The sequence below is a fragment of the Carya illinoinensis genome, chromosome 4 (genome assembly GCF_018687715.1).
Source record: "Carya illinoinensis cultivar Pawnee chromosome 4, C.illinoinensisPawnee_v1, whole genome shotgun sequence".
In the NCBI taxonomy this organism is placed as follows: Eukaryota; Viridiplantae; Streptophyta; class Magnoliopsida; order Fagales; family Juglandaceae; genus Carya; species Carya illinoinensis.
In genome coordinates, this window is record NC_056755.1 from 17,094,848 (window position 1) to 17,120,516 (window position 25,669).

The window sequence follows — 25,669 nt, forward strand, 5'->3', positions numbered from 1 at the left end:
AAAGATGATTGATTGTTATCTTTTGCATGTGCATGCCTTGATTAAAGGGTTGAACTTTGAAAATATTAAAGATGATTGATTGTCATCTTTCACATGTGCATATTTTATTTGAATATTTTCAAAAGTGATTGATGCTTTTTTAGACTTATACAAAAGGTAGATGATTTTGTTTGAAAAATTTGAAAAGTAAAGTGTGCTCATTTTGTCATATACAAAAAGTAAAAGATTAGGTTTGAATTTTTTGAAAAGGAAAGTGTGCTCATTTTGTCATATGACAAAAGTAAAAGATTATATTTGATTTTTTTGAAAAAGTGAATGATGTTGTCTTTGACAATTGAAAAAGAAGAACCTTTTATTTAAATTTTTTGAAAAACTGAATGATGTTGTCTCTGACATGTGAATCTTTTTAAATTTGAATATGAAATCTCATATGCCTATAAATTGATCATTTGAGAGCTTCACATTCACAACACCAAGAGCATACAACATTCATTCAAAGCTTTCATTTCTCTCTTTTCTAAGCATTGAGCCTTAATCCTTGTTCATTTTGAGAAATATAGTTTGCGCTGTATTGTTCTTATTTTACTCATTGAGGAGTGTTTTCTGATAACCTACCCACTATCAGCTTTTGTATCAGAAAAAGGGTGTGTATAACCCTTGTGCGTGTAGAAAGTATTCTACACGGGGAATAGTTGAATCACCACGTGTAAGATGATTGCAAGTGTAAAGGGTGTTCTACACGGATCCTTTGTAGCGGTGTTGTTCAAAGGTGTAATAGGTTTCTATCTCCACCTGAAGGAGGTTGAATAGTGAATTTGGGAATCCTCAAGGGGTAGCTTGAGGCGAGGACGTAGGCAGTGGGGCCGAACCTCGTTTGCATACTGAGTTTGCTTCTCTCTTACCCTTACTCTTTATATTTATTGTTATTTCATATTTTGTTTATATTTTATATTATATATTTGATTTATAATTATTATTTTTTTAATACAACTCAATTCACCCCCCTCTTGTGTTAGTCATTTGGGCAACAAAGTTTTTTTAATTCCATTGACTAAAGATATTTTTATTACTCATACTAACTTTAATTTTTTTTTTAGGACAAGATAATATCTCTTAAGGGAATTGCGGCGGATCCATCTGATAAATCATCTATCAACAATGCTCAAATCTTTTCTCAAGTTCTTGGATCAAGTTTTGGATATTTGAGGGGTTTAAAATGTTGCATGAAACCATCCTCAACATCATCATCATCTTCTAAAGTAAGATCAAATGACAACAAGAGTAAAGAATTAGAAAAAGCTGCACTCAAGATAAAACGATTAAGGTCCAAGGAAAAAAAGTTGCTGATTCGATTAGATCAAGCAGTAGATTTAGTGGTGAGATTAAAAGAGAGGCTGCAATTGAATAACAAAAAATTGTTTGAATAGTTCCAGTCAATAATATCCCAAAACTCCATGCCACCACCACCACCACAATCATAATTCATTTATTTTTTCTTTAATCGCCTTTATGTTATGATGTTAGCAAACATTTGAATAATTGATGTTTGAATTACAATTTGTGTAATATTAGTATGGTATTTGTAATTAAATTATGATTTGTTTAATTAATACCATTCAAACGATAAATAACCCGTTCAAATTGTGAATTACCATTTATAAATTCATTCGAACAAAAATAGACTCATTCAAATGGTATCCAAGAAATACAGTCCGTACGTCAGTTCAAACAATATAATATTTCTTTGAACACCATTATTATGCAAAATCCCGCTTGAACAAACCAAATTTCTGAAAATAAAATGTCTGTTCAAATGGACATAATTTATATTCAAACAAAAGTCACTTGAAAAATTTACTGGTTTAAACGCATAAAGTTTGTTCGAACATGATCAAATATGGTTATTAGTTTGAATAAAAATTTCATATTGTTCTAATGGAAGCGTCGGTTAGAACCTAGTTTTTTCCATTCAAACAGATTTTTTAGAAGTCATTTTTTTGTCTAAAAAAATACTGTTCAAACTGTTTCGACTAGTTTTGTCCAATTTTGTCCCTTTTGAGACTTTTTGTCTCCAAAAACATTTTGAGACAGTCTTTCAGAGATAAAATAGAGATGAAATTTTTTTCGTCTCTAAAAAATTTTAGAGGCGAAATTTGAGTTTTTTGGGACAAAACTTTTTATCTCAAAAAACCCAATTTCTTGTAGTGTCAATTTGATGGAAGTTCAAATTGAAAGAAATGATCAGTAGTTTTAGGTACTACTGTGTTGATTTAATATAATTAATCACGTAAGTCAAACTCAAACATTTAATATAAGAATGAGGATTACATAACATGTTTATTTTATTATATTAGTAACTATAATTTTGTCCAAAATATGACATAATAATAACACATCTACATGCTGTATAATTTTCATTTTTATAAACACTGTTTTAGCTTATATAATTAAAATGTCTGTTGGCTTACCTGTCACTATTTTTGTACCTATTATGCATGCTTGCTTGTTCGAAAAATGAGTTGCTCTTTTATTTTTAGAGAAAAGGATAGTATTTCAATTTTATTAATTATGCTCGGATCAATATATGATACATAAAGATAGAATTAAAAAAAGCATAAAGATTATAAAATATCTTAAAAACGTAAGGGCTCTAAAAAATATATAATCCTGTTTAAAATATATTCTTTTATTTTTGAAGTTAGTATTTGATTTTTGGCTAAACAAATTGTACCTGAATTTCTACCTTTCCATAGGTGATTGTTGGATAGTTTTAATTGTTGTTGAGATATTTGCTTCATTTCAATTTTTTTTTTTTTAAGTTTTGGAAAATTTCTTTTTCGTCAGATTTTAGTGATAACTCTCATACCTATCCTCAAACACCTAACCCTATACCTGCTACTAACCCTACAGAGCCTTGCCTTGCTCAAATAAAGCAAGAAATAAGTTTCTATAGTTTGGTCTAATTTTACCAAATTAGAGGGTAGTGACCCCCATAACCCTCAAACTAAGTGTAAGAGCACTCTCAATGGCTCATGAAAAAATGTATAATATTATTTATCCAATTTTTTCATATTTGATTTTATTTTTAATTTTTATTTAGCTTATTTAATTTTATTTTGTGTATAGGACTTAATTATATTATATTGTATATAATAATATATTGTAAATGCAAAAAAAAAAATATGGATATTACAAATTTATTAGTAGAAAGAAAATGTTTAAAAAAAATTATTTAAAGGATATGAAGAAAAAATAGATTAACTGATGTATGATATATTGTAAAAGTCATAATATAAATTAGAAAAAGTGCATTTTAGTGATATATTTTAAAGGATGAGATGAAGAATCCATTGAAAATGCTCTTATAACCACCGTAAAGTCTATAGATGTTATTATATATAGGAAATATGGTACATCATAATTAAAGATCCACTTAGAAGAACAATATAAGAATAGTCAAATATTAAAATTCTTACAAGAGAATAGTCAATTTAGACTAAAGATGGGACCCAAAAAAAATGGTGGATGAGAATGGTAGGGATTTAACATTGAAGGGGTATAATAAATATGATCTCGATGAGTGTAAGAGAAAGTTAATTAGTTCATATGGTGATTATGGACAAGCTACATTTTTAGTTTGTAGAGAGGAGAGGGTTCTATGAATATTCTAATTATTTGGAATCTAGGTTTAATCTTCCTTCTTACCACACAATGGCAAATGATATTAAAAAACATTATAAGAAAGAGAAATATTTATTGAGAGGTCAATTGGTGGGTCAAGTAGCTTGCCTTACTACCAATACTTGGACATCCGTCTAAAATTATAATTACATGTCTTTAACTGTGTATTTTATTGATTGTGGTTGGACACTACAAAAATATATATATATATATATATATATATATATATATATATAAAGTTTTAACAAATTTTCAATCAAAGGGTGAAACGGCTAGGAAAGCCTTGGAGGTTGGAGCAAAGGAATGTGGGTTGAAGAAATTCAAGGTTGATATGAGGAATACGGGCATAACATCCAAGAAAGGCTTTTGTACTGATATTATTTCTACAAGATGGAACTCAACTTTCTTAATGTTGAAGGCTACCCGATAATATAAGGTGGTTATTGCATTATTGGGTGATCTAGATATTCAATATGTCAAATATTTTTATAAGCATTAGGGATTATGGAAGCCTATTGATGATGATTGAGAGGATTTTACTACTTTTTTAGATTTTTGTAAGCTTTTCTACGATATGACATTGAGGCTATCTGCCTCTTTTTACCCTACATTTAATGATTCCTATTAGCAAATATGTAAGGTGAAAAAAGAATTAGATGAAATGTGTATGGGTGACCATATTAGGATGCGAGAGATGACATTAATGATAAGGGAGATTTTAGTAGACTAAATAGTTTTTTATATATAGTCGTTGTACTTGACTCCCAATATAAGATTGATGGCATGATGTATGGCTTGGGACATGTGCACAGGAACGCATGGGTTGAGCTTGTTGCGATAAGGGTTAGAGAAACACTTGTTAAATTGTTTGATGAGTTTACCATGAAAATGAGTGGTTATACACCTACACTTACACCTATATCACCCCCCCTTCCCCCCGCGGGGGGTCTCCTTTAGAAGCCGGGACGGGGAAAAGGCGTTGGTTGGTGTGTGGTGAGAGGTTGGAGTAAAATCTCCTACTAGCCCGTCAATCTACAAAGGCTCAGTTTGAGGTAGACAGATACTTACTAGCATATCTTCACCCATATACACGAGACTTTGATATATTAGCATGGTGGAAGACAAATACCGTGAAGTATCCCATTCTTGGAGAGATAACTTGCAATATTTTGGCCATCTCTATTAGCAATGTTGCCTCAGAGTTAGCCTTTAATGGCAGAGTGTGTATATTAGATCCATTCCGGAGTTCATTGTCTACTACTACTATGGAAGCATTGGTTTGCACACAGAATTGGATCAACATGACGAAAGTTCACGTTCCTGATGTTCTTGACTATGAGGAGGTAGACGAGGAGAAGAGTGGTGATCAACCAGGATCTGGTAATTGTTGATTTTATTTTCTTATTTTGATTTATTTATATTTTTTTCATGAATTTTCTTGATGTTGCAAATTTTATACTGCTAGAGGTACGTATGGTCATGAGAAACAGTTTTTTGCAGCCAATTTTTTATTTGACTTTTTGCAATAAAATTTTATACTACTGGAGGAATGGTCATGAGAACTGTTCTCGAGTTTATTTTCGACAAAATTATAGTCTAAAATATGTATGTATTAAAGCTAGAATTAGTTAAGGATAAGAGAAGCTAGAAATGTTACCGTTGAAAAAAAATTTATGTGCAATCACTTTTACGTATTTCTTGTATAAACTACTAATATAATTGATTGCGTCACTTTTTTGAAGTAGATAATAACTATTTTGACCAATCACATCAATGAAATGTATAAAAAAAATATGTAAAAGTAATTATATATAACAAAATTTCCATTAAAAACCGAGTATAAAGAAAAACGGATGTCTTGAAAGACATATAAGAAGGTAAATGCTAAGGGAGTCTAAAACTTACTGCTCAACCTTATCTCACATGTATTTTAATTTTTTAAATAGATTATTTTTATTTAATAATAAGGAAGTGACTATTAATTAAGTTGTGCATATAATTTTTTTATTAATTAAAATATTTATAAAAAAAATAATGAAAAAAACACATTTTCTATATTTGTGCTAACTGTAGTATGCTCATGTGGTAAGCGCTCGGCCCGCATATATGAAAGTGCAGTAGGAGACCCAAGTCCAAGTCATAGAGGAATACATGATGACGATGAGAGCTTTCACATATTGCCATTTATTTAGCTCCTGTTTGATAAAGTCCACATGGCGTTAAAATAATTAGTTGTTGACCAAAATAATTGGACACGTCGTAATTCGAGGCCATCATTCAACACGCTTGGTGTGAAATCTGGTTGGGTACGTCTTCGAAGTTCCACTCCTTTCCTTTAATAATACTGACGTTTTTTCATTACTATAGTCTATAGTCAAAGGGAAAAGGGTCTTTTTATGTGTATTGATGTTATTCATAATGACGTCAGACATCATCCATAAAAATCTCAATGCATGCATTCGTGTTGACCCAAAGTCATCGGACTACACAAGCCGTAGATAAGTAGTCAGCTTCGCCGAAAATTGGTACGGTACTGTAAAAAATATAATTAAGACTATATAATATAATTTCAGTGAATTGGATCGTCTGGATCATGGGTATTCTTTTTTAGAATTTATAGGCATCTTAGAAGAATATTTTAATCTTTGAATGTATTTTACTCAAGAGAATTCGATCCAATGCTTATAATTGAAATTTATATTATATTCTCTTCTTGACAATTTTTATTCTCTTCTAAGGATGATCAGTGGGATTAATCCATGTTTTCATCATGCATCTATAGATTTGGTTTTTAAATTGGATTAAAACAGCATTGATAATATTTTTTTTATATAGTAATGCATAAGAATAATATATATAAATATATATATCACACGAATGATCTCATTGGCTCTATTTCCGAACCTAAGTTTAGTTACATTCTCAAAAAGTCAAATTGCCAAGCATAACATTTTTTGAAAGAGATTTTAGCCATGATTACACAAATAGAAACCCATAAATTCATAACATAATTTGATGTAATATTTTATATTATAAAATTTTTATTATAAAGTAAATTGGACGGAATATAAGCCATGTGTTCAGTTTGTGGCTGGTTTACTTTTGTGTATGCACAGCTCTTCTTGAAAGTTGAAAATGTAGATATAGAAGCTGGAAAGCGCACCCCACAGAGACAGAGATTCCACATGAAATTGATGTAACTCGATCCTTTCAATATCAGGTACGCAACATGCCTCCAAACATAAATGCGTTCATGTTTACTGAAGAAAATATACACTGCATGTGACTAAAAGGACTGTACTGTCGCCTTGACTAGAACACATGGTCTTAATAATCCCTTGTACACGCTGTACTGTCGCCTTGACTTGAACACGGAAGGGTTTACATACATCCATGCATGCAGGAGGACGGACGTTCACATGATCTTCTTTTTCTGTTCAATTTTTTAAAAAATACATGATCCTTTTTATTTTTGCTTTGAAGATCAAAGTATTCTTAAGAATGCAATGCAGAAAGACAATAATCTCCATCTGACCAAGAACGTACTACTGCAAGTGTGAGAATTTTCAAGTGCTGGTCACAGATCATTATAATGCATCAGATTAATATGTTAATTTTTGTATTAATAGCGTTGTTTGCTGCATAATTAGCATATATTTATGTTTTTCTTGATCAAGATCAAGTTAACATCGTAGCTAGATGCGTCGACCTTCTTTCAGACAGACATGGAAGACTTGGAAGTTAACATCCTTACAGAAGCCGACACCATGCAGGAGAAGCTAGCTAGGGCTTTCTAAAACTTCGTTCAAAAGAAGAGGCAAAAAAATAGTGAGAAAGAACATAAAATCATTGTTGACTAACTTGCTTATGTTAATTGCCTTACCATGGACGCCAAAGAGATCAGGTTAACTTCGAAAAAGGTTTCTAGATTTGAAGTTGGAAGCGAGAATATAAGGAAAAATGTTCCACTAATGCCTTTAGTTGTCAAAATGGGCCTTGTAAGTAACAGCAAAGCCTGGCCCACACAGCTCGGCCTTGACTAGTAATCCCTTCATGTTTGCATCTTTTTTTTACCATTTTTCTTCTTCTTTATAAATCCTAAGTGCTTCCTATTCAAAAGAGGTTTTTTTTTATACGTAAAATAATAATAATAATAATAATAATAATAATATTACTCATCATCCTAATTCTTATTTAATATTACTAAACATGTATCGAGAGTAACTCAAACGTACCACCTCATTCTCAATCCCACCAACTAGGGATGAAAATCAATCGAATTCGAGTGAATAGTGACTGGTCAAGCATTTTTTATTTAATTTTTATTCGAATATGAGTCAAATTTGAACTTTTTATTGAGTTAAATTTTATGCTTACAAACAACGAGCATCGTTAATATTCGAGCTTGTTTCCATCACAAGCTGTTTATTTAGATAGAATAGATTATTTATATTGTATTTTATAATTATATCTAAAGTTTTTGACAAGCAAATTTTGACTTTTTGCTAATTATATCATTATAAATGTTGTATATATATCGTTAATTAGATTCATAAGAATTCAAGTAAGATGATTTACTCTAATCTCTTTAAATATTTTAAATATTAATCTCATTATAGGTATGAAGATAATACTGTAAGAAACGACAATTAAATATGAAACTATTCGAATTTATACACAAGCTTTCGGGGGTTGAGCCATGTTTTATACGAATTATATCGTTTATTAATAATCGATCACAAATTTATGTCCACGAAAAATTCAATTTAATTAAAACCGATCGAATTATTTGAGTCTCATGATATATCGAGCCAAAGTACTACTTGGATATATATATGACTAAAATTAAAGCCAATCTCAAATGGCTTGTCCAGTACTAGTATTGTTTTTGTAAAGACGCACCGACCCAACTTGGCAATTTCATTTAATTTCTTATATTTTTGTTTCCACTTCTTTTTTTCTTTTTCTTTTTTTAATTTGTGAAAAGTACGGCTTTATTTATTTATTGTTTAAATTTAGGTCTCTGTAGTTTAACATTTTAATTTATATTTTTAATGTTTCTAAAGATTTTTTTTTTTTTTAAGTTTTTAAAGTTTGTATATATAACATTTTTCCTTTTTTTATTTATTTTTTTATTTTTTGGACATTTCGAATGAAGTTTTTGCTTTTTCTAATATCAGTTTAACTATGTGTAAGGTGTTGGATAGTGAGATGAGATGATTTTAGATGAAAGTTGAAAGTTAAATAAAATATTATTTTTTAATATTATTATTGTTTTAAAATTTAAAAAAATTGAATTGTTTATTATATTTTATGTAAAAATTTAAAAAAATTATAATGATGAGATGTAACCGTTTTTGTATTCAAACTAAGCCTAATTTTTTATACACAATGCATACTTTGCATATCAAATGTCCCATGTCAAATTTTTATTGGAGTTGACGTGACATTTGTAAAGCTTAGTACTAAAGAAAAATTATACTTATTATTCCTTACATTACACAGTACACACCAGTATATGACTTATTATTTTTGTCATTCTATTTAAATTTACATATATAGATATGTAAATATGCGTGTTTAAATAGAAGAAGAAAAATAACAAATCACATATTAATATGTATCATGAGGATGATACATAACATTTCTCTTTACTAAAATAAATCTAATGAAGGGACCGATTTGATCGTTTTTACAATCATGGGGAGTAAAAAGTTTAATTGAGATATAGAATGAATGACCAATTGAACTTTGAAACAAATTACCAAAGCTCTACGCAGCTCCCCTTGGTTAAGAACATGGACTTAATCATGAAAAATGTAAAAAATAATCTATTCTTTTTTTAACAATATTCATTTTTTTAGAAAAGGCTTGCGCGAGATTTATGAATTTAGAACTTGTATTTAACATTACTCTTTTATATTATAATTTGGAAAACTAAAATGTGACCAAAACAAGTTAGGCTTATATCTAGTTGAAAAATCATTTGACTTGTTTTTTAAAAAAGTAGATAGATAGTACCTACTCATTTATTCATCTTAATCAATTTGATGTGTCGATTTAGATGGTAAAGAACTTCTAATAATTTTTTGCTAATAGAAAAGACGTGAACTTGGGTAGAAGCTCCATTTTATTTAGGGGTGTAAATTTTAACCGGTAAATTGGAAAACCGGACCGGACCGGTTGTGCCGGTTTTGAACCGGTCCGGTCCGGAACTGGTTTCATAAAATGAAAAATCGGCCGGAACCGGTCTGGTTTCGGTTCTGGCCATTTTTAGACCGGACCGGTACTATTTAATATGTGTATATTTTTTTATTTATTTAATGTTATATGTTATATATTTTATATTATATATAATTTTTTATATATAATATATAATAATATAAATTATAATTATATATAAGATAGTGTTATTTTAATTTATAAAATAAAAGTTTAATCTCAAACATGAAAATTTAATTGATTATATGCTTTAAATATATAATATTATAAATATATATTATTTATTAATAACATTTTATCATAGATTCATAAGAAGTAAGAACCTAAAAAGAAAGAAAATTACTCAAATATTATTACTAAATTTTAATGGCCTAATACACTTAAAACTCTTTATATTTTTTTTGATAAGTACATAAGACATTAGTAGATAAATATAAATTATATATATTAGCATATAATTTATATAAAGCCATACCAAAGCTATACTAATAGCATAAATTTTTTACATAGCACTTTTTTTTTTTGCATAGCAGTCTTTTTATATAGTAGTTTTTTTTTTTAAGTAGAATTTTTTGACATAGCAGTTTTTTTTTTTTTTATAAACAGATTTTTTTTATAATAAATAGATATTTTATTAAAATCGGAAAATCGGACCGAAAACCGGTAAAACCGGAATACCGGTTTAGGAGGGTAATCGGTGCGTAATCGGTTTTGAAAAATGTAAAACCGGTGCCTACCGGTTCGGTCCTAGATTTTGTCTAAAACCGGACCGAACCGGACCGGTTACACCCCTAATTTTACTAAGCGGTGGGCTTTGACTCTGGTGGAGTTAAAAACCTACCTTTAGGTTGTGTATAGATGTTGAGATATTTTCAATATTTTTCAACATACTTCACTATTTTTCATTATTTTTTATTACTATTTAATATTATATTATTACTTTTCACCTACTTTTTCATTATTATTCACAACATACATTAATATTTCTCAACACCCAAACCCACCCAAGCATTATATTTGGCATGATTCTAATTTCGAACTCTTACTTTTTTTATTTCATCAGAGTTGAAGTCGGAGCGCACATCTGCCCAAATCGGAGTCGATGGAAGTTTTGCACACTCCTAAATTTTTACCTTTGGGAGGGGGTTGGATAGGCCTATTCATCCAGGTTCCGATTCGGATAGACCCAATCCCAAACCCGGATTTCAAATTTGGGCCAGAACCAGGACCGGGTTAGCCCGTGTCAGAAACGGGCTGGAACCTAGATGAATCCAGGTTTTTGAAAACCCGGATTCCGGTTTCCGAATTGAACCCGGGTCTTTTTTTTTTTAATACCCATATAAAAGCCTAAATGTATCCAATATTTTCACATATAGCTTTGATTTTTTTTTTTTTTTAAAAAAAAAAGAATAAATTTGATTGTGCACTTTAGAGGTTGAAAAATATCATCAACTTCTATATAAAAGTTCCACTTAATTTGCCTTGCAATAAAAATGCATGTAAAACCAAAAAAAATTTCAATATTCATCTATGCAAGTATGCATGCATTACAATACAATCCACTACATATTATATTATTTTTTATTTATACATTACATTACAAAATACTAAATTACAATATATGAATTACAAAATCAATGATTTAATTTCCACACCAAATAGCAACTTCAAAGTGATTAGCCTGAAAGTGATCCTACAAAAAACAAAATAGAATAAAAATAGCATAAATCTGAAAGCAACACATCCTACAAACCCTATTAAATTGGAGAAACTAATAAATTAGCACAAGTCATGGAAACTAATATGCCATATACAGATATTACTTATAAACCTTTAGGTCAAAACTAAATATCCACATTCAGAAGTAATTCTTGAAAAAGTAGGAGACAATTGATATATACTTACCAGTACTGATTGTAAAATGTTACTGAATCTGTCTTTGCTTTTTTCCCATCATCATTTTGATTCCAATGGTAAAACGCGTGGGTTCTATTCCTCATCTCCAATGTAGAATGACCATAACTAGCTTCACAAAATGCAAAATAATCTAGTTGTGGGTCCTACCACAAAATCTCAGTCCTTATGCAACAAGTATTTTGAAGTCAATGATTGATACAGTTTATTTATTCATCCAAGAACCATCATACACAATTCTAAGTAGTATATTTATCATTGAAAGAGCTCCTGTTTTATATAATATATCTTTTAGTCTCTTCTTTTTGACAAATCTAAGCCATTACTTTTTGCCTATTGGGAGAGAGAACAAGTGCTTAATTCAACCATGTGATCATCATAAAACAACTTTTTTCAACTTAAGAAACATTTGGGACCATAAAGCACAACTATGTTTTTCTTCCACTCTACATTTGTATCTGTCTTGAGTTATCTTATTTGATATGGGTTTTACTATTAGCAAGCATGAAGCAGCACTAATTGAGGAGCCAAAATAACAATATTATTGTCATTATCTTTTTCTTTTTGGTGAAGGGGTTGGCTTGTATGTCCAAATTAGTACTTGCCTTCTAATTAGTTGCCTAAAAGAACTACTCTATCCCACAACCCCATTAATTCATGGTCCTTTACAACTTGCCTAACAGAGTAACATCAAACTCAGATTTCCAAAAACATGCAGTTATAGACATAGCACATCACTGCAGATTTACAACGACGGAGCCAAAAAAAAAAAAAAATTGACAACTACCAATCAAGGAAAACAAAAGTGTAAAGGTAAGAATAGATACTGAGATGGATAGGAACAGGAGAAATTTGCTTTGTCTTCCCAGTTTGTAACTAAAGTTACTTGTTTGCACATTTTAGTCTCAAGAGACCAGACCAACAACAAAAAAAATCAAATAATTGTATCTGGCTTCAAACAAAAAATCAAATAATATAAAAACACTTGATAAAAATATCATGCTCTAGACATCAAAGAACTCATTTTTGTCATTGGTAAGATCTCTATTACTCATTTTTGGGCTAGCATCATTTTGTAAATTTAAATCACCGAAAATGATGGCCAACAAATTCTACAATATTACTGTGTATGTAAGAAATTAGGGATGATGTAATTAATCCATCTAGAATGCAGCTAGCAATCAACTAATTAATGACTTGTGGAGGGATAGAACCAAACAAATAATAAAAAACACATTACATCAACTCATATGACAGATAACAAGTATATAAAACTATAACTATATTTTTTCTAATTTTTATATAAAAACAAATAAAATAGATAACTTGTGGAGGGGTTTGAGCTTTCATGGGACTTATTTTTGTGAACTCTATTAGGGAGATGGCAAATTGGAATATGTTTGGTGGTGAAGATGGAGGGAAAGAAAATATAAGAGATTTATATAAAAGAAAAATCTAGTTGTAAGGATAATTGTACACTAATATGTGCACTAATCTATTGTGATTGGTCATTGGTCAAAAAATAAATTTTATTAAAAATAATACTAATTAAAATTTTAAATACGAAGTAATCAGTATTAATATACAGATTAATATGTAATTTTATTTGTATATAACAAAATTATTATATAAAATCTGCCCGTATTAGCAGTCTTAGGGTGGGGTGCGTGCTAAGGCTGTTCGGCTCGGTGTTCTAAGATTTGTAATCATGTGCTCCATTGTTACTAAACAACTTTGGTACAAATGGACACCGTCATGAAGAGACAAGCTCTCCAGACTGAAAGAGAAGGGCCCAATCGAACTTGGACAAAAGTCACAAAACCCACAAGCTAGGCTAGAGCCAAGCTCCATAATAAACGAAACTCATATTATAGGAGTACGTGCATGGGCCCTTATCAAACTTCAGTTTGCAGTGTTTCGCGAACCTCTGGCTGATCTTGAGTCACAGCCCATGCAACTAAGTGGAAACGAGTTATATTAATTATAATATCAATAATGTGATCGCTTTGTCAACGAGTATATTTTTAAATGGATTTTTTTAAACGAAAAAAGTGTTATCTGTGACGGGTGGTTAGCAATCCTTGTCCTCATTCCTCAAGCAATGTACAGAGGACAATAGAGAGGTGTTAAACTGGCAAGTTCCTCCCACTACATCAACCAATTCCTACAACTAGGAGACAAAGCGCCACCCATACATTTAAGCCAAGCTAGCGCGCGGTGCTTTAAAGCTCTGTACGTCGCACGTGTACGTTAAACCTCTGGAACATATATAGAGACAATTAGCCACCCTCACATTTATGAGCCTTGGAGGCATATCATTGTGACCTGTACTCTCTCTCTCTCTCTCTCTCTCTCTCTCTCTCTCTCTCTCTCAGGTTACATGTGACTGATCAGTACTGCGTGGGGGGTAGCGGGGGAACCAGAACTTAATTGCACTGCATGTGGTGCATGGCTAGCACGGCCTAGCGCGCAGCTTGTAAGAGAACCACTGAAATCAAGAAACTTCTCCAATCCAAACAACTCTTTTACAGTCTCTGTCCCTGTTTATTGCATGTTTAGTACTGTTCAGTGGGGGATGAAAATTGGTAAGGCAGATGTTATAATTAATCGTGGTCCCACTCGAACTTTCTTTACCACGATATGTCCTTTCGAAACGTTGAATTTTGTCTCGCTAATTGTGGTCATATTGGGATATTACGACATTGTTTTAGCTTGTAAAATCAACCTCATTGTAATTTAATTATGTAAATCAAAATCTTCCTGCTTTCTGCTTTCCAAAAAATTAAAGGTTCATTAATTATACATATATATATATATATATAGTCAGAAGTTCACATCTGTGGAAGTGTGACTTTGCATCAATGCATGTAGCAAAAGTTGTTGACTTAAACTGCAATTTGGCATAGCAGAAAGAGAAATATTTTACTATAAAGAAATTTTACAAAAGTAAATTAATAACATGAGGTGGCTTGATTATATATTTATTTTAAAATTAAATTTTAAATTTTAAAAATATATCTAATACATTTTACATGAATTCAAATTAATTTATAAATTTAGTTTTATAGAACATCTTTACAGCTATTATATTTATTTTATATGAAATATCAAAATAAATAAAAAAGTGTATAAAATGAAGAACTTTAATCCAGTAGTTAGAGAGATGTTAATATATTCTTGAGTTTTGTTATGTATAAATAAAATTATGTACTAATTTGTATGTTAATACTGATTTTTTTATATTTAAAATTTAAATTAGTATAATTTTTAATAAAAAATTATTTTTTAATCAATTACATTAGGTTAATGTACATATTAATATGTAATTATATTTATAACTAGACTTTTCCTTCGTTTAAAGCGTCTATCCGTACGTCTACATTACCTTGGCGATAATGGTAAATGCAAAAGTCTCCCTGGCCTAGCTGTTGGGTGGTGAAGACCTGGGCTTCAGATTTGTGGGATCGGGAAAATCTACAAGGGAAAAAAATGGTGAAAATAAATTACTATTAGTGTGCATTATTAAATCAGGCCAAAGCAACCTCCAAGCTGTAGGAACCGAATAAAAAACAAGTAATAAACATAATAATCATGTAATAGTCCTGTTTGGATATTGAGATGATAAGTTGAGATAAATTTTTTATAAATAATATTGAGTTAAGATAGTCAAGTGAGTTTTGTGAAACTCACCTAATATGAATTTAGATATATTTAAATGTTAAAATGACTTTAGATGTATTTATAATAAATTAAAAAAAATTATGGGTTCAACGTGTAAAGAGGTGTTAAGTTAAAAAAAATTATAAATCTCACATATAAAAAGCTTTTAAGTTGAGATGAGTTTATTAATTTGACAGTTAGGTTTTTAGATGTTAAACTCAATTTAAAATTAGACTGAATTAAGTTGATTTCAATTGAGTCTAAAACTTCCAAACGTGAAACGATAAACACAATATTTAGATTCTATTTTATTTAATATTAATTGGAGTACATTATTCACAGTTAGGCCGATTTAACGCAATGAAATTAATTCACATATTGTGTCTATATATTTTTTTTTTCTAATTGTAGAAAACACTTGATTAAACAATTTGCAGGAAACCTTGATCCAATGGAAATAGCACCATGATAATATACGTACATACAACAAGTTCTTCTATTCAGCAGAATTTTTCATATACAACAGGAGTAATAAAGATTTTACCTTATCCGAGTAGTTAGTTTCACAAATAGAACAAATTGATATGACTTTATAAAATTTGTTAGATCTATTTTATAATAAAAATAAATTCACAATCTGATGTACCATATTAAGTTATATCAATTTATAAATTTAGTTTTATGTAATTCTTTTTTTACTAAAGTATTTTATGAGATTAATTTTTGGTTGTAAATTAAATTATGGATCTTTTATACCTAAGATGCACTTAATAGGCCATGTGGGTGGCACCTTGCAACCATTCATGGAGAGCCACAATATAAAGTTTTTGAATATTCAACCTTGACTTGTAAAGAGAGAGATAACTCTATCTAGTGGTCCAAAATTCCCATGTGCGGTTGCTTTCATTTTCCAGGTACAGGAACAGAGATCTCCAGATTATATCTTCGATAATGATATCTCATTAGGCAGGGGACCATCGATGGGTTTGCACCAATCCATTAAAAGATTAAAAATTTTCACGAGATTAGAGAGTGAGTCTTTAGAAAAATGCTGGGAAGAAGTATGTTGGCAATTAGTCCCATCTGACTTGCTAATTAGGTTTATTATATATTGTATTAAATATTTGTATGGTTGTTGTACTTTATTTTTTATTATCACTTTAAATAAAATTTTTTACAGTCCTGTGAATGTATGCAAGTTACCAAATCTGTAAAACTATGTCTTAAATCTGAATATTCCACTTTAATAATATTACATATAGTCGTACATTATATAAAATATTGCATAATTTTAATTATTTAAAAAAAAAAGAAGTTTATTATTATAAAATTAATTTTTTTTACATAAATTTCATATTTAATCATTTTTTTAAAAGATTGAACGCTAAATATCTTTCTCTTTATTTTTTTACAATACAAAATTCGTTTGTCGAAGGACAATATTTTTTTGCTGCCAATATTATTATTCCTTTTCCAGAAACAAACACAAGTTAACAACCACACTAAAGCCAAAGCAGATACTAAAAATTCAACCATACAATTCAAAGTTGTGTTTTGTCTTTTGTTTGGTCCCTAGAAAAACAAAAATTCTCCTTTCTTTCTTTCTCTCTTTCCTCATCAATGATCTGTTGTAGCCAAAGAAATGGGCCATGCAGAGATAATTCAGCAGTGATTTTGACCCTTTTTCTTTCTCACCTTCTGTTTGTTACTCGAAGCAGGTACTGTTACTTTCTAGTACAGAAACAGTAAATTAACTCTGGAATCGGGCTTTCCTCAGCATTGTTGAATCCGAAAAATTAACCTGGATCGTGAGATTGTCACAGTAATTAATGATTTTCCTCCTCTTGACGTCCCTCATCTCTGCTGATCTAATGGTAGTGGTTGGAGTTGTGCCATCGGTTTCTCCATATTCGGAGCTTGAAAACTGCTGCTTTAACACACTGACCGGTGTGATTGAGCTCGATGCCTGATCGAACACTGACACGTACCCATCCATCACTATGTCCTGCATTGCATTGTAGCATTGCAACAAGTTTTCCTGCAACAATTTTGTACCATTTTTATAGTGAAAACATCGGAGAAAAGAGCATCATCCCTTTGGTAACTTTATAGAGCATGTTTCCATCTTGCTGGAATGCTTTTGAAGAATCTTTGAAATTAAGCGAGAATAAGTTTCAAAATGCTGATCAAATTTACCAAAATGAAAAGAAAATTTGGAAAGGATGAGAGAATATTTACTTTATTTGCATATGAAGAACAAAATATTGCTTTTCTGAAGAACGGATATTGCAAGGGTAACAATTCATGAGCAGCGTAAAGAAGCGCTGATGCAGCAATAATAGAAGGCTTGAACTCCAAAAGCTTGATATCTGATAACGAAATAAAGATTTGTTAGTTGAATCAGAGGAGAAGAGCCCAGTGCCAATGGCATGTTGACTTTTCTTTTTGTGAATATTTCTTTTATGGTCTCGTACCATTTTGAGATTTGATTATGATTTCAGTAGCTCGTGCTTTCAGAGACTGCCACAATGATGGGTCTTGAAGTTGGAACAAAGACATGTAATAAGAAATGAAAGAAAAGGGTGTGATTGAACGCATTCGCCATTTTAGAGCTCCCAAGATGAGGATCTCCATTCTCTCTATTGTTTGTGGGTCAAAAATAAAACCTCCATCACCCTATTCCAAAAAACCAAAAAACAAAAAGGGTTAGATAAGCTTTTCTGAATATTGAAAGTTTTTCATCAATTATTTGGTTTACATTATGTTGGCATGTAGATTTACCTGAAAATCAACAAGGGAAACCTCTGCTTTCATCATCTTGGCAGCTAGAGAAATGCAGGAGATAGCAAGAAGACTTGGGATCCATGGCTTTGGTTGCTGTTATAACAAGATCATTCTTAGAATATATCAAAGCATTTGAACCCTTAAATAATGCAAGTAATGTGCCATTTATATATGTTGGCATTCCTGAAAATACCTTTTTTGTTCCAAAAAAAATACTAGAAAAAATATCAATACGACATGTTTTTTTTTAAGCTTCAAAAAGCTATAAATAATAAATATACACTCACAAATATCTACTTTCAAACTGATATAATTTTGAAAAAACCAAACATAAAAAAATAGTACAATAATTAATGACAGATGAAAAACTGTTTTATGTCTCCAGAATGTAATTAAGTTTCTTTACCAGCATCCCTTGGCTAGACAAGAACCGATCAAGATAATTAACGGCAAGGTACGATAAGAGCGGATCGAACCTGCAACAGAACTGGAAAAAACAAACATAGATCAGTACCATAAAAAAACAAATGCTTTTGGTTTTTTGAAGAACATGAAGATGAAGTATATAGATTTCCAACAATATATACATTTCCAACAAAAATTCAAACACTGTACGTTTTCCTCTTATGATAAAAAGGTGAAGATATCCCAACAAATTAACACGAGCAAAAGAATGAATATACCTTTAAAATTTCAGAAATGATTTCATGTCGAACAGAAATATCAAAACCGTTGGGTTGGAGACTCTGAAAGTAGTTTTCTAATGGCATGTGATCACATTCAATAAGGAAGAGAGAAGCGATTGTGTCGGAGTTGGGTTCGTGGAAATTAGTCAACGGGTTTTCAAGATTGAATTCCATGGCCGTGAGTCCCAGTACTGTGAGGATCTCAGAACTGGGGTTGAGGCTAAAAGAAGCAACACATGATTGTTTAAGAAAAAAACAAAAGGGATAAAGAAAAGCTGGGAAAGTTGTGTGTTTTATGGTAAAAGAAGATGCGTGGAGACTTGAAATTCACTGCTTCGGTTGCAGCTCGATCTCTATCTTGTAGTGTTTTTCTTTCATTCTTTTTTGGATCGATGTCTGCTAGCTCCTCCAGTGCTCTCTCTCTCTCTCTCTTATTGGAAAAGAGAACGAGGAAGTGAGGGGGTATGATCGGACGGTTCAGGAATTCACGGAGAGTACTGGAAGGTTAAAAGATGAGCTTAGTTTTAACTGCCTTTGACTCTTGTTCTCCCACCCAATTCATTTTACAGTATATATGTAAATATATTTTTCATGCAAAAAATAAATTTATTAATGAAAAGAAAATGTGCATCGGGAGAGGTAGAAAGACGTTCGGTTTGGAAATATTAAAATATTTTTTAATATTTTTTTAAATATTAAAAAATACACAAAATACACAATCGGTGTATTATACTATCGGTTCATTAGGGCATTTCTCATATTTTTAGATACACCGGCCTACATTGGGGTTTGGAAAAGTGATGGGACCATATAAAATATATTTGGAAAGAAAATTGTTGTAAAAATTGTTTTGAATTTTGTGAAATAGTTTTTTATCTTTTATGAAAATTTAGGAAAAAAATTTTAATAAAAAATATTTTTGAAACATTTCTTTGTAAATATTTTTTGGATTTAGAGTAAGAAAATGAGTAATTTTTTTGTGTTTTAAAAAAAATCTAATGCTAAACACCACTATACCGTTGCTATTCAGTCCCAATTATTTTTATTTTTTATAAATAATATCATATGTTATAAGTTAGAGAAAATCCATTGATCTCCGATAATAGATGAGTACACCAAATACTAGAATCCAGTTTTTCCATGTCCTTAATTAACAGCATTACAAGAAAACTGCACAATTGTAACAGTTATTTTATATGAAAAATATATAACCATTTTTTTTATGTCGTAAATTATCATTCTTATCGCATATAATCTATCAAAATAAGCAATTTTCTTATAATACAGGACCATATGAGCTTGTTTTCGTGCCTTTTATTCAATTACAAGTAGAAGCGGCCATCAATATATAGGACAAATATTTAAGCATAAATTAATGCATGCATGGCACTATTTTATGCATTGAAATTAAAAGGCTGTATTACTTTACATGTCTAGACTGATCTTAATTAAACACGAAATGTAGAACGTGTTTCTTGGGGTTTGATTAACAAGGAATTAATCAATCAGGAATGCCAGCAATATTCAGGGCTCAGACACTAGCAATGGGACGTACAAAACTCATTTTCGTAGTTTCTATGTGTATGCTAATATAATATATAAAATCGCCAATTTTCCATATTATATATTAAGCGAATTAGGGGAAAATAAGAAGTCAAAAAGGGGCATGAATACGGAATAACTACATATATATGTAGAGAGAGAGAGAGAGAGAGAGAGAGAGAGAGAGATGACCCCTCTTAAGTTCTTATCTGGATTTGAAGTTTCAATTGAGAGAATTAGAAAGATACACATATGATGGAGTGGGTTTTGCCAAAAATTTTGAACATTAAGCAGTGTACGAAAAATCCATAAGGTCAACAATAAAATGTTGTATGGTCCACTTATTCATATTTAAGCAAGAATTTGAAGGAATCTTTTTTGAAGTGTTAACAGATGGCTGTTAGATCGAATAGTCGCTAGCCAATTAAACGGACTTCAGAGAGTCGATCAACAAGTATATTGAGTTTTTGGTTCTTAGAGTCGATCAACAATTATATTGAGTTTTTGGTTCTTTGTATTGTAAAATGGCTAGTGCGAGGGCTTTATGCATGTGTTAGTTTCAACTAGTTAAGCTTATTCTAATTGAGAATATATTTATTTATCTAAGGAGAAGGCTCCAAAGTAATTATAGGAGAGAAACAATATCCAAGGTTCAATACAGAAAATTATCACCATAAACATTCGGGACCATTGCTGATATTAGTCATGATATATATAAGCGCAAATTTCCAAGAGGTACGACGTTCGTGCTGCATGCATTGACCTCTGCATTCAATATTCGATCGAGCAAGCTGCTAGCATATATAATTGCCGACATGCATATGCGTATTTCATAAGATACATGATTACCAGTATGTATTATAGGTGAGATGTTTGGCGACTAGGATACACTACTTTTAGACTTATTTGGCTGAGATATAAAAGGATCAGAAAAATGTGGTTGGAACAGACATGCTCATGTACGATCATTTAGAACCATAAAAATAGAAGCCTATATATATATATATATATATATATCTTTGTCTGCGTAATAGCTTTAGTATCTGTTAGCTAATGGATGCCAGAGGTATTTTTTTTTTTTAATATCTCAATCTCAATCAGTCAACCTAAAGGTGGGTGCATGGGAACAGAAACAATTATAATTCCCACTCTTAAAGTCATGTGTATATAATACACTGCATGTCAATATGTCACACACACACACGTACATATATATATGGTCATTGTTGAGCGAAAATTAAAGGCTTGGCAAAGGCACCTACTTTTGAAACTACTAACCACTTCTTTAAAACTTTTGACTTATTGCTTTATATGGTGCCTGATGATCATAAGCCCTTTGAGTTTGAGCAACTTCCTCTTTGTAGAAAAGCAATTACAGCTGTTGGGATTAATGTTTTCTACTCTCTGCATATCATCAGCATGCATGATCAGAGAGGTATTCTGTATCTGAATATTAATACAGAGTACTGTTGATAAAGATCAGTTACACACATATTATGGCTTAATTTTCAAACTTAATTCTTTATTATGACACTGATCATCAATACATTTCTGATGTAAAATTAAAGTAAGTATCGTTAAAGGCTTCTGGGAAAGTAGCATGATTCTTTTACTTTTGATATTAGGAGCCATTAATGGGAAGAAAGATGCCAAGATAAACCTCAATTAAAAGGAATTAGAATATGGGGAAGTAGCTAGACACAACCCCCGTCGAGAAGAAAAAATTGATGGATACTGCTTGCGGGATGTAAGATCTAATAAATGATGTGGCCGCCAGGCCTTGATCACAATGTCATGCGCACAGGGTGTTTGAGGGTGAGACTGACTAGCTATATGCGCTTTTCATGATAATTATTAGCTAGCTTTCCATCACATGAAGCATCACTAATAATGGAGTCTTTTGGGACCCCCTTCTGCATTTAATTTTGCCTCTTATGTAGTTATAATAATAATGTTTCGTGGGCGTTGCTATTGGAAGATTATTAATTAAGAACCTGTATTCACTATTTCTCTCTCCACTTTTACAACCCGCACATCACACATTACACTTATTTTTATTTATTTTTAAATTTTTTTGATTTTATTTCTCCTAAATTAATTGAGTTATTCTACACACCATGCATACACTATATATTTGTTAAGGGAGAAAAAAGTAAAAAATTAAAAAATTATGTGTGGTATATGGTGTGTAGTATGATAATGATAAGTAGAATTTTTTTTCTCTTAAATAGTGTACAATTATGCATGTAATTATAAAAGGTAATAACTTCTGACGTGTCAGTCCATTAAAAGGTTAAAAATAGCTTCCAATGTGCTCCTGCCACGTAGCCCACCCATTATACCTAGCATGTGTTTGCACCACACCGAAACATCTTTATCCCACCCTTGCATCTTTCCCACCAAAGCCAGATCCCTCCCCTAACCCTCATCTCTCTCTCACCAAACTCACCCACCGAGGCCTTCTGTTTTCTTTTTCTTTTCTTTTCTTTTTCTCTTTGATTTTGTATACTAATTTTTAAGGTTTAAGGTTCATTGAGTACTGGTAAATAGTAGATGTCGGCTGTAGTTTCACCGAAAATTAACTAGTAGATGCGGTTTCTGTGGCCCGTCTAGGTGGTTCGCACTTGTTCTGCTGTGGCTTCGAGGTTGAGAACCTAGGCAGCAGGGTCGTGGCTCACGACGGAGAATGCAAGCTCTATTTTTCTGTGGGGGAATAAAGGCTTTGTGGTGGTACAATTGGGTGGTAATGGTCTGCAGGGAGAGTCTCACAGTGACAACGACGTGGTGTAGGGTGGAGGTTTAAGCTGTGCTACGCAATATGGGTGTTGGGTGTGGACTTTGGTGGCTGTCACGAGAATCAGTGGTTATGGAAGGAGTCATGGAGAAACCACTGAACGTGGGTTTTTGTGGCTTGTGGAGGTGCAGTAGCCTAGCTAGTCTTTGGGTTGTGGTTGGCGGCAGCTACATGGAGGAGGTGATTCACTGAAAACTTAGGTAGCGGCACAACAGGTAGCAACAAAGAGAGGGAAAGGAAAATACATAGGGCATTTTAGGTAATAATCTAAAACGGTCTAAAACGGTCATGACCCCTCCAAAGTAGTTTTGATTATAAAAATGCCATGAGTAGAAAGGCTTAAATATACACGTATAAGACCATATGAGTACTCGGCATGATCTCGCTCACTTTACGATAAGAGTCTTTTTTCTTGTTGACTGTCTATACAACGCTTTCTTACCCATCCACTAGGGTTGTTTAGTTTGTTTTTTCTCATTCATGGATGAAGACATCTCAGAACAGTGGAAGTCTTTATCAATCGTTGTAAAAAATGGAATAGAATGAGATTGTTATCCAAGATAGTTTGGGATTGAATACAAAGTTTTAGGTTGAGCACTGTTTTTTCAAACTAGGACATGTGCGAAAAATCTTCTTTATGGAATTTTTTTTGTTGAAGGTGGTAAAAAAAGAGTGCATGATTCGTAATGGTCCTTGGATGTTTGATAAATGTTTGGCGGTGAATATGGCAGAAGATGATGGTTGTCTTCAACTCTCCCATAAACCAATATCTTCTGCGTCTTTCTGAGTTCGTATGTATTATCTTCCTTTAAATCCCTACAAGAAAATTTATCTTTAGAGACAAAATATTTTAGAGACGAATTAAATTTTATCTCTAAAAGTACTTATTTGGGAGAAAAATTAAATTTCATCTAAAAATATGAAAGTAGTTTTTTACGCATTTGAACAGATAAATATCTGTTCGAACTAGACTTTTTGGGACGACATATAACGTCTAAAAAAATCATTTTGTAACTCACGTTCGAATATTTACAAAATTGTTCGAATAATAGTTGTGGCGTGAAAGTATAGACAATTGTGTCGAGGGAAGGTAGAAGCCTTTTGAACGCGATTTTAATCATTCGAATGAATTTTTTTGTGGGAAGTTTTAAATAAATTTGGTGGGGACAATTGTTATCTAGTTCAAATATTCTCATACACGTTTGAATAGTATTGTAATTTACGTTTGAATGTTGACATAACTGTTCGAATAATAATCGTGGCGGGAATGTATGCACAATTATGCCCGAAGAAAGTTAGAAACCGTTTTACCACGATATTTAATGGGCCAATTTTCTAGAGAGAAGTTATAAATAAATTTGGTGAGGATAGTTGCTACAACATTCAAATGGTACTTTTACATTCAAATGGAGTTATAAACCGTTCGAATTCTCATAAGAGTAGTTTGAACGGTGGTGTAGACAATCGAAATAAGTTTAATTATATAAATTTATTGAAAGAGATTCAAATATTTTAAAAATAAATATTATTTGAGTCTATTAAATATCATTTTCAAAATATGAAAAATCTACATATACAGATTAATTAATATTTATGGTAAATCAAAATATATCATATATGTCGTCCTAGGAATTTTATATAATTAATTTTAAAATTCATTAATGACTTGTATTATGGTAGATAAGAATTTGCAATTAAAAAAATATTACCTTCTAGAGAATGTAATTTTTTATATTATCAACTGGTAAGTAAAATAAGAAAAATGATTTTTGATAAGAAACAAGCTAACTAGTATATATAACAAATAAAAACAATATAGTAGTGAAAGTGATCATGTTTAATACAAAACAAAAAGTCAGATCCAATACTCAAAATTGTTGTGTAAAACCATCCAAGTCCTCCGGGATAGCAATAACGCATCCCTCAATATCTTGCAGTCAAATCATGATGGGTGCAATGATCCTTTCCATGCCTTGGATCAAAAGTGTATGATGCTCCTCGAGCATGAATCACATCACCGTGGTAGTAGCCACTGCAACCTGTCTATCAACACTGGTATTAGTAGAAGTTGGATCAAGCTCTATGCCATTATATATCTTATGCCACTAGAACATTAATGCGAGCCTTCCACAAGTACTGGCCCTCACTCTTGCTAAATGTGATCTTATTAAAAGGCCCGATCTGTGGTTGCCTCTACTATGTCATTAACACATCAACCCCCAATTGGACTAGAAGGTTAGAGATCATCAATGCATATGGTAGACTACATTTACTTAAATACCATGAATCAAATTGGATGCGGATGAGAAAGCATAAAGGCAAATCAATCGACTCTACTCATGCTATCAGTAACATAAATTGCGTTCGATGCTGAACTTAGTCTTGT

At 31.4% G+C, this 25,669-nt stretch overlaps 1 protein-coding gene across 1 annotated transcript; it reads right to left on the reverse strand.

Annotated features, from left to right (window-relative positions):
* Positions 1-16,980: 16,980 nt before the first annotated feature.
* Positions 16,981-19,444, reverse strand: LOC122306823 (putative cyclin-D6-1). The gene is made up of 6 exons (XM_043119343.1): positions 18,945-19,444; positions 18,668-18,748; positions 18,259-18,354; positions 17,952-18,153; positions 17,716-17,846; positions 16,981-17,515 (listed from the first exon to the last, which is right to left on the reverse strand). The coding sequence occupies exons 1-6, from the start codon at positions 19,119-19,121 to the stop codon at positions 17,228-17,230; spliced, it is 975 nt and encodes a 324-aa protein (XP_042975277.1). The 5' UTR covers positions 19,122-19,444; the 3' UTR covers positions 16,981-17,227.
* Between the last annotated feature and the right edge of the window lie 6,225 nt (positions 19,445-25,669).